The 11111-nt window shown below is 39.3% G+C and overlaps 1 protein-coding gene across 4 annotated transcripts in view; it reads right to left on the reverse strand.

Moving 5' to 3' along the window:
- Nucleotides 1-5137, reverse strand: part of hhla1 (HHLA1 neighbor of OC90) — a 20936-nt gene extending 15799 nt beyond the window's left edge. For 2 of the 4 annotated variants that reach the window (XM_088085947.1, XM_088085946.1), the window contains exons 1-2: nucleotides 2144-5137; nucleotides 596-689 (exon numbers count right to left, since the gene is read on the reverse strand). In XM_088085947.1, the coding sequence (XP_087942073.1) occupies nucleotides 596-671 (76 nt within the window). In that variant the 5' untranslated portion in view covers nucleotides 672-689; nucleotides 2144-5137. The remainder of the gene's footprint in view (nucleotides 1-595; nucleotides 690-2143) is intronic. The other 2 variants (XM_042496972.2, XM_088085948.1) reach the window with 2 other exon arrangements.
- Nucleotides 5138-11111: the final 5974 nt, after the last annotated feature.

Raw genomic sequence — 11111 nt, forward strand, 5'->3', positions numbered from 1 at the left:
TTTTTATTTTGTTTTTCTGCTTACCTCTTTATAGCTTTAATTAATCTGCATTAATTGTTCTTTCTGTGTCGAGTCACTTTTGGCTTCTTCTTTCAGTCTGTTTTGCTATATTTATGTTTTTTTTCTTTGTTTTTTGGGCATTTTAATTTCAAAAGAGGTATACACTTATTGTTGCTATAATTATTATTTTATTTACTATTTTAGAAGAAGATGAATTAATATTATTATTGATATTCAGCTGTTTTTTCATATTTCTTTTTTCATCTAACCCATATTTAACCCAATAATTCTTGCCTGAGTAATTTACCTGATTAACTATGGGTAAAATAAAATAAAATAAAATGCTTTAGAATAATCTCAAAGCTGCAGCCTTCATAACTAAAAATCAAACACATTGCAATGTAATCCAATACAACAATCCTGAGCAAAAAACTTCATTTTTGGAAACATACTTCAGATTGTACTTGATCACACTGAATTGAAAATATTACACATCCAAAATAAAAAATGCACTTTTTAAAAACATCTGGCACTGATACAATAAAACATTTAGTAAATCTGTGAAGGAAAGCAGAGAGAAGTTTCTCAGACTCACCGCGGCTGAAGAGGACGAGGAGCAAAACGGCGAAGACGCAGATAATGAAACAGAGACGCTGCTGTGAAGCTGCCATGACCCAGCTGAGGCGCCGCTGAAACCACCAAAACACACAAAAACACACAAAAACACACAAAAAACACACAAACTGGATCAACTTCTGTCCTGTTTTGAGCCGCTCGTCCTCTCAGGTGGACTCGTGTCTCAGGTAAACTTTGATCCTGAGGGTGTGGGGGGGGGGGGTGAATGTATGTGTGAAAAGTATTTTCTGGGCCCTAAACAATGATGTCATCGTGTCCGTACCCCTGAAACCAGTGGCCCCTGAGCTCCCCGCCGGCCTGCAGAGGAGAAAGCTGCACATCCACGACAGAAAACACGCTGGAGGTCAAACTCCTCACAAGAAACACCAAATAAAATGTTTTTTTTCTGGTCCAAAATTTAAGTTGCATATAAAAAATTAACTGAGATTGTGACAGAATCAGACAGAAGGGGACATTTCTTACCCTAAATTATTAAACTTTGCTCCAAAACTGCATAACTTTCTCATTTTTCTTCTGGCTTGTTGTAATAAAACACCACAGCATCTCTTCACCAAGCATCAACACTTCAGTTCAATCAAATTTTCATCCCATTAAAATGGATTTTTATCCAAGACAGGTTGAATCGTGACGTCTTAATATGACAAAAAATAAATAAATTGAAAACTGTTTTCATGCATTGCTCAAAATCCAGATTTTTGGCAATTTCGCTTTAAAAAAAAAAAAAAATTAGGTTTATTACATTCAGATTTTCTGTATCAGCTGAAATGTTTATGCTAAGGTCTTATTTTGTCGATAACGGTAAAACATAATGCAGGAGCAACAGAAACGGTACTTCAAAATAAAAGCATTGCGCCAGAAAATCACTGTACTTCAAAAAAAAAGTATGTTTTTTTTAAATAACTTTATGTGTTCATGAGTATCTTGCATCCCGACCAGAACGAACCTGGGACCCCACCAGATTAGGAACTACTCGAAAATTTAATAAATAAATAAATAAAAGTAATATCGAATGTCCCCTTTGTAAAAACTTTTGACTTTTTTAATGTGTCACTAAATGAAATGCATAATTTGAACATGACTTTTTCCAACAAATTTTTGCTCTAGAAATTTGTGCAAAGAAACAAATATCTAATTAAATAATGATTCATTGGCATGTTTAAACAGAGCATTTTAGAAAACTTTTAACTGTATTAAAATAAATAATAATTAACTGGGGAAGGTTCACAGTAATGTCTATTAGTTTAAAATGTAACTATTCAAATGACTAAACTGATGGAATAAAATCTGTAAAACATCAGAAATAGAGTAATTTTACTCATGAACTCTGCATCCAGAGCAAAAATTGAGCTAAAATGTGTCGCATATTTAATATAAAGTAAGTTTTCTGATACTGTTAAACTCTTTTTTCCACCTACATTTTCATCCAAGTCTTAAATACTAATCAAACTGTGAATTCATCTTATTACTTTTAAACTCTACAACATCCTGAAAGAAATCCCCGACTCACCGGCTCCTCGGATCCTCCTGTAAAATGTGCGGCGCCGATTATCCCGCCGCAGCATCAAACCTCGCCCCGTGGATCACACATCTGCGGTCAGATAAGGATTAAGCGATGCCTGTTTTCCCCCCTCTGAACAGCAGAGTTTGGCAGCTCACCGAGCTCTGCAAAAAAAAAAAAAAAAAAAAAACAACAAAACAGGGTGTCTGTCTGCAGGCTGAGCGCTGATCCCTGAACGCACCACATCCACTGCAAAAAACGCCTCACCCGAATCCCCCTCAGATCAGCTGCAGTTCAGCACCACCATGCTGAAACTCACATTTTTCACAGTTTTCTTTGTGGCAACAAATCTGCATGAATAACAGGGCCGGACGATGACACACTGAGCCCCGGGCACAGACTTAACCCTTTAACTCCTGAACCGTCATCAGTTTTTTTTTCTGCTTCTACACTTTTTTACAAGTATTCAGACCTCTGAAACTTAAAAAAATATATATTGCATTCTTAAAAACAAACAAAATAATGTGAATAATGTACTCGGTGCCCTGCAAACTCCAAGAAATAAGGAAAAGATGACAAGAAAATGAGCTGAAGATCTTTTGTGTGTTGGTTTGTTTTTTTAAAAGGAAAGATGAAAATATTTTTTAAAAAATAAATAAATAAAAAAGGGGGAAATTTTCAGAAAATATAATAATATTTACATGTTTAAAACATGGTCATGGAAATATATACATGTTTGTATTTTAGCACTTTTACTCACTCCGCTCTACGTGATTCTTGGGCAGCGAGTCACTGCGACTTGTCGGTAAAGGAGCTAAAATTAAAGCGATCAAGTTGGACCTCGTCCCTTAACATTAAAAAACAGATGTTAGGTTTTTTTCAGGGTTTTTTTCGTGCAGAGAAAAAGGGGCTCTACAGGATGATCCACAATTGCAGCAAACAAGCATTTTTCATCACCAAGCAACTGTCAAAAGGTTTTCTTGGCCGCTAACTTGTGACACTGCACTGTGTACACCTGCATTTGATTATATTCATACATTTCATTCAAGTTTTTAATCCTGTACTTTAAAAGATTTGCAACCCATAATTGTAAAAATCCCCTCAGGCCTTTTGTGTGGATAAACTCTCTTAAAGGGGTCACTTCTAGTAAATAGCAGGTTTGAATTTCACACTTTTAATTATTTTAAAATGACTGTTTTTTTACTAATATTGAGCTGTTTGTTTTCCATAATTAAACTGGTGTGTTCTAAATTTCTGTTTGGCGTGATGTAAGTTGGGGTGTAAAGTGTGAACAATACCAAAAAGAATATGTTTTGACTGAGCGGGACGTGTAGCTGCTGTGGAAACAAAAATCAGAGCGGGACACTTCTTGCAGTGGAGGTAAATGGCCGTAATGAGCCGCTGGAGCGACATACGAGCCGTGGGGAAGATCAGTGAATAAGAGGAGTGAATGCAGGCTTTAATGACGGGGATTGCTGGGCACTTTGGTCGCCTTGGCATTCACATGCAGACACACTGAGGCACACAGCGGCCGCTGGCAGAGGAGGAAACGGGGCTGCCGAGGGCCTGGGAACAGCGGCCCTCTGGGAAAACACACACACACTTTCGGCTAATAATTACAACGAGAATGAAATTAATGAATTACGGAGTAAAGAAACAGTTGGCACAAATATACATTGTGGCTGCGCTCCCACTGAGGGTCTTATTCTCATTAATCCCCGCGGACACGGAGGAATGGGATTCGCCTGCTTCCTGCTGGTGTGTCTAAATCGAAAAAGCAGAGAGAAAATGTTAAAAAGAAGCATTTTCTGAAACAGAGTCAACACGTTACTCAAATGCATATCAATCAGAGACTCGCAGAATCATTAACAACTTCATACAACTGATCATGTGGAAATCCTCATTTTACTTACAGGTTTCGTGGTGGAAAAACAGGTTCAGTTGCAACACGTTGTCATTCCCAGTCGTCACATGTTGCCGCTTTGCAGTGGACTTCCACGTCTACATGTTACGTTTCTGGTATCATTCTGCGTCTGCCGTTGACGCTCCGGGACGTCAGCACAAGCACATGGTGGGATTAAGCGCACATGCTGACACGGATGGTTAGGATTAGAGGAAGGAGGCTCAGGGTAAGACGGAGAAAAAAACCGTCACATTCAGACGAGAAGCAAACATCTGACTCCTGCATGAAAGTCCGGGGTTTGTTGGACGCGTCCTTCCCTCCCTGTAGACACCCTGGCGCTCCTCATATTACATCATTTACGGCAGCGTTTCTACCTCCAGCCATCCAGTGGCGTTTCATGCGGAAGAAAAACCGAGCTAACGATTTTTAATTCCAAAAATGTTGAAGTGTTGCAATGTAGCGTCATAGTGATGTTTTCAGCAGCAACGGGCTCGGCCCAAACGCCAGAGGACAACGTTGGCATTGTCCATTTCTATAAACCATGAACACGTTACAGCAGCACGTTTGATTCATGGCCCATGAAACATTTTCAGAGAGACGCGGCCATGTTTAGACCATCTGTGTCAAATACGTTTGGGGCGCGCCAAAGTCCATTTTGCTAGTTGAACGGTGGATAATCTGGGCACCAGGCGCGGCGAACGGCGCAGAGGGGTTGTATTTAGATTCTGAACCAGTCATGGGTGTGTTTTGGGCGGAGCATGAATTAACCAATCCGTGTGTCAGCTCCCAGTCCATTGAGGTGCGCCAGGAACTTGCGGTTTGCGATCTAAATGACGGATTTGGCGAATCACAGATGTGAGAGGTTTTCTGCTGAAGAAACCGATCTGACTGAAGCAGGCATGAGAGGACGTGGCGGCGACGGTTCACTCAGTTTTTGGAACCTCCAGAGCGCCGTTACAATGCAGAAAAGTGTACAGTGATGTGAGGGAGGTAAACAAAGCTCGCCGCTCAGCGTAAATCAATAGTGCGCCCGACCGCACCTCACTTTAAGACCGACACGCCCAGGGGCGCACAGATGGGCGCAGTACATGTGTTACTTAAAGGAGGTTGGCAGCCTATGTGAAAATGACAACTGCACAAGTCTGACACTAGCGATGACACTTGTGCCACGTCATGTGGCGTCATGCACCGCCGCGCGCTGAGTTGTGCATCGCCGCGCGCTGAGTCGTGCACCGCCGCGCACTGAGTCGTGCGCCGGCGTGCGCTGAGTCGTGCGCTGAGCGTAAGATAGAGCCTGCAGACTTAATCATTAGCTGCAGACAACTGCTGAAAACTGCTGGTTCTTTTTAGCACGTCATTACTGCGTTTCAAGCAGCTTTTTAGGCATCAAATGTTTTTTTAGCGACCTGTTGCTGTTTATCAAGTGAAGATAGTATCACAAAAAATTACTTTTTTTTTTTTTTTTTTACAGACATCACGGCTTTTCCAGAAGAGATTGTGCCCCCAAAACTGGACTCTTCAGACAAAACATGATGTTTTCCCAAACATAATCAGACTGAAAGCACAGCTCATTGCAACTGCGGAGCGAAGCAACAACGTCCGCTTTAAAAAACGATGCAGTGACGCCAAAACAGCTCAAAATGTTGTTCTCATGCTGCGGATGTGACAGTTCATCTAATACTCACATTATTTCAAAGTGCCCACTCATACAATGTTCAGTTCAATACTTTATTAATAACTGGTGCAATTGAAAAGACAAAAAATAAAAAAATCAAGTAAGAATACATTTGCATATTATATCATCAAAACAAAATATTCAAAGTGGTCTTATACAGAATAGAAATGGCAAGTTTTTTGTTGTTTTTTTCAAACTGGAATGAGAAAAATGATGCACAGCTCTGAAGGCCACTAGTGTAAAGTTGTCCAAACTTCCCTTAAATGAAACCTAAGAACATCAAAACGTCTTTTTTTCGGACCCAAAAAAAGCCGCTGTCGGTTCACGCGCACAAAGCCGTCTGTCATATCCAGCTGCGCGTTTCTTTTGTTCCGCACAGCAGGACGGCTGCATTTACAGAAGAGCTGCAGATACGATTTTTAACAACCTTCTCTTTATTTTTCCCTCATATCTTGCTGAGAAACTGTGCAGTTAATTTGTGCTATTTCTGACGATGTGCAGGTTTTTCGTCCAGTTAAAGTTTCAGTTACACGCTGTCGTCACTTTGTAGCTTTTGGCACATTTTTCCCTGAAAGAATCGTGTTTTTATCCACAAAAAAATTAACTAAAAATCCTCAACGAAGAGCACAGAGTCCACATCAGGTGTGCGGCTGACGTTTTAATTCGTTTATAAAATTAAATGACACAATTTGCGAATATTTGCTTAGCTAGCTTTATGCTCCTGTTGTCTGTTTGCATGCTTTCCACCATTTCTGCTGCCCTAAAACGTCGTCGAAATTTCCCAGTTTCCCGCTCGTAACTGGCCGTTCATGTGCTCGTAACTCGGAAATACACACACGCACGTGAAGGCAGAAAAACTGAAGGAATTAGGGTTGTGGCGGTTTGTGTGTTGCGCAGGTTATTTCTTTTTATTCTATGTATTTTAGTATTTTGATTTTTGTAGCAAAACGGTTGCTTTTTTAGTTTTACAGCTCGATAATTGTGACCTGCTGCCTTTTCGGAAAGTGTTGAAACAGAGTTTGTAAACACAGAAGTGTTTGAAATGTTCCATATTTTTGCGGTGAAAATAGTTTAGAGCAAATGTTACCTCACAGACTCGACGCGACGGGTCTTCCAGATATTTGTTTGGCAAAAGAGACAAGCGGGGGAGGGGACATGTCCACCTCGTCTCCACAGGGCAGGGTGCAATAAAAACTGCAAAATGAACAACAGCATTTGCAATATATTTTCACTTATTGTTCTTCATGGTGGTTTTTAATTTGTACTGCAGCTTTCTGTCTTTTAGATATTCATTAGTGTCTTTCTTTGATTCCTTGTTCGCTCTTATTTCTCGTGTCTTTTTCACCACTCGAAGCTTACAAAAAAAGTTATTCCCGTGTACCTGTACTGCCTTTCTGTTCATCTACAAAGTGCAAAAATAAACTTTTGGACTCTTGACTCTTATCTGAAGTCTTTTCCACATTTTATGACAAGTACGTTTTTAGGGAAGCCTACATGCTAACATTTCTGGAAATATAATAAACAATGTGCGTATAAACTAGCCTGGCTCCATCGAAGGAGAGAAAATACCTTTATTTTTCTTTCTGGTGATAAATTGCGAGATTCTGTACGTTTGGTAAAATGTAAACATTTCACATTTGTTTTTTCGGCATAAATGCAGCCGTCCACACAGATATCACAACAGCTTTGTGCTGCATTTTGACAGCCGTAGCAAGTAAAGCATGATCAAAAAAACCATTAAAAAGAACCGTACTGTAAAAGGCCAAGGCACAAATAATTTGTAGCAATTAAGATGTCCGTAAAATGACGTATGTCGAACGTGTGGTTCAGTGCATTGCTCGGTATGCAGTTACAGTGAGAGCACAAACACACTGAACAGAGTCGTCGCAGCAAGCACTGTCGCCCTCTTTGACTCCACGGATGCCATAAAGTGCTCCTTTTCATTCAGAATCGACGCACATACAGACGAGGTCACACGCAGACATTCGAAGGACGGAAGTGACGCACATGGAGGTCTACGCACACACGCGAGAGGGCGGAAACGCGTGGAAAATGCTTGATTTCAGTACATACACGCTTCATATAAAGAGGTTACAGCTGTGAGGGACGGGGGCGGGGCCTCAATTCATCCGTCAAGAAAATCTAAATTAAAAAAAGTGATGCTGAATGTACGTATAAGTTAAATTAATGCTGAGTGTAAACTGACTTTTGTAGTTTTTTTTCCTGCAGGTTCACTAAACATCGGCTGCGTTTTTCAGCTTCTCGAGCGTCGTTTCTACATTCACAAGAGAAAGAAAAAGTGTGGCTGCTACAACAACTTTGAACCAGTGTTTCATCTGTGAAATTAACCAAACGCCAACGAGCACTGGTACCGGAGATTAAAGGTTAACTCCATGATTTTAATGCAGCGCCCGAAAAACGGTGCCAGAACACGCAAACGGAGCCGAAACTGAAAATTAAGAGAAAAATAAGGAGGAAAAATGCGGGATTAGGGGCTCCTTTGGGGCTATGGACAAATTAGGGAAACAATGTTTTACTATAAGTATTTAACCCTTTGAGTCCTGGGCAGTCCTTGACGATAAGCAAATTAAGAAAAATTACCTAAAAATTTGCAGAAAACCAGTAAAAAACACAAGAAAATTACATGAAAATAAGCACAAAAAAACAGGAAAGTAAAAAAACAAACAAAAATGAAACAAAACAAAGAAATGACAAAAGAAATGCTTAGAAATTATCATAATTTGGTGATCTAATATAAATAATTATGTTAATCTAATTTTCCCCCAGCTTTTTAAAAAAATATTTTTTTCTAAATCTACTAATTTCTTGCAAAATGCCAAACATTTCATTGCTCATTGCCTTTTTTTTTTTTGCTCAGGGTTCAGAGTTTTAATACACTGAAAACTGATGTCGATCCAGGTTTCAAAGGGTTAAAGAAAGGTTCAGTGGTGTAACCGTTTCAAGAATAATTACAGCAGGCACCACTGGGGACAATTTTGTACCACAATTCAGAAAAAAATTCAGAAGGAAATATCATCTTTGATGGTTCAAACCAAATCATATTAATATGCTTAAAGTGCATATTGAGGTTTTTAAATTCCAAATTCACCAGTGCACGGATGGACAGAGTAGATTCGGTCTTTTGCAAAAGGCCAAAAACGTGTCAGTGAAAGAAAAAAACAAAAAATCGCTGATTGTCAAATTAACAGTTTTAGTTGTTTTTTTTTTTTAAATAAGACTGAAAAACTGTTTATGATATTTTGTTCACATCGCCTGTAAATGACCGACTGACTTTTATATACTGTACGTTAAAGTGTTTGCAGCTTTTCATAATGTGACCAACAGCCTAAAATCCTAAAATCCTCAAAAGACAAAAGTATTCTCATTATGAAGCGATGTGACAATAACTGTGTGACGATCGAACGGAGGTTTGATGGAGAAACATTCGTCCACTAATTGTACAAAAGCCTTCTCAAGAAAATAAAGACATAACGTCATCTCATTCACAAAACTCAGGAAACTGGACAAAAAAACTGAATGAAATCGGAATCATTTTCACGCTGTAAAAAGTGATGCTAGCACTCCATTTGAGACGGTTTGTGCAAAAAAAAGTAATTTTTTTCATCTAAATGTTAGATTTTTTTAACGTTTACCCCAACTAAGTTACCATTATTAGAAGTATGTGTTGCATCTGTGTACACTGATTAATTAATAATGTTTGAATTTCTGAAAATAACTACACTGTAAAACCAAAAACTATTTGTTTTAACTTAAAAAAGGTCGCGTGCGGGCTGCCTTCAGTTTTTAAGTTGACTGACTTTGAGAGTTTATTTGTTATAAAATGAATTAAATGTCTTCTCAAATTAAGTCAAATCAGTATTTTTGAGTACCCTGGAAACTAGCTTTTTTAAGTCCGAACAGTTACTTATTTTACAGTGTAATACATCAAAATCTGGAAGAAAAATATTTTTTGGCGTTGCTAGCATCACTTTTTCCCCAGTGCACCTCGGCACGTTGGAAGACAATTTTATAAGTTTTAACTATTCACAATATATTAGAATGTTAAATTTAACAGTATTTTGCCGTATAAATACCGTGCAGTGTACAACGTACCAATGCTGCTGTTTTGTTATTTCCAGTTAAACTGATACGTGTCTGAAAATTTAGAAAGGAAGCAAGAAAAGTTTAAATTCTGAACGGAAGCGATGGGAGAAAATTCACAGAAAATATTTCTTTTTTCTGTAAGTGAGACTTGATGTGCGAGGCAACAGAAACACTGGTGTTCAGTGAGTTTAGAGAGCGACGTTAAACCTAAAAAAAAACGCTGAGGAACTCACTGATGAAAACAACACTTAAACATTAATCTGATATCAAAGGAAAGAAACAAACATTACAACCTTTACATTTCTGTGCAGCTGAAATCAGCAGATGAGCCAAAAAGCATCACGAAGCTACAAAACAGCATTTTACAAAAGCAAGACTGCACCGTGTGCTAGTTAAAAAAATTTAAAAAAAGACAGATCACTACAGAAGGAAACAGAGTTCACATTCAGAAATCCTGTGTGGTGCGTTTGAGTGGTGAGATGGAGCGGCGCTGAAACACTAAATACAGAATGACGCGTCATTCTGACGGATGTTTCTTGCTTCAGAGGCACGAACGTCTACAGGGATATATCGTCGCGTTATCTATATGTGAAGTAAATTTGTGTCCGCATCGCAAGATAACTGAGTTTTATAATATAGAATTAAATGGGCTTCAGTAGCAGAAGATAAGTAACTGTAATATAAGACGATAAATAGATAATAATAATAATAAGTGTTGGTTCACCTCGTTCATTTCACAAACTGCAGCTGCGTCCACAGCGGGTTTCAATCTGAGCGCGAAACGACGCCGGCGCTCGCTTTAACCTGCTTGGAGCACCAGGCGGGTGGAGTTCGCCACATCTGAGGAATTCAGATAAAATCGGTAATCAGTAATCAAGTTTGTGATTAATTTGGGATGTTTGATCAAACCTTTGTGCATTGTCCTCTGTGGTAGAGCCCACCCAACAGGAACCTCAGCGGAAACCTCAACAGGAATCTCAACAGGAACCTCAACAGAAACCTCAACAGGAACCTCAACAGGAACCTCAACGGGAACCTCAACGGGAACCTCAACAGAAACCTCAACAGGAACCTCAACAGGAACCTCAACGGGAACCTCAACAGAAACCTCAACGGGAACCTCAACGGGAATCTCAACGGAAACCTCAACGGGAATCTCAACGGAAACCTCAACGGGAATCTCAACAGGGACCTCAACAGAAACCTCAACGAGAACCTCAACTTGTGACAAAAATGATGAAACGTCCTGAAATGCAAAAAGAACATTTTGGGCAAATGCAGCTTCACCGCTTCTT

This window comes from Plectropomus leopardus, chromosome 12, assembly GCF_026936395.1.
Source record: "Plectropomus leopardus strain MGB_pleo_1.0 chromosome 12, ASM2693639v1, whole genome shotgun sequence".
NCBI lineage: Eukaryota > Metazoa > Chordata > Actinopteri > Perciformes > Serranidae > Plectropomus > Plectropomus leopardus.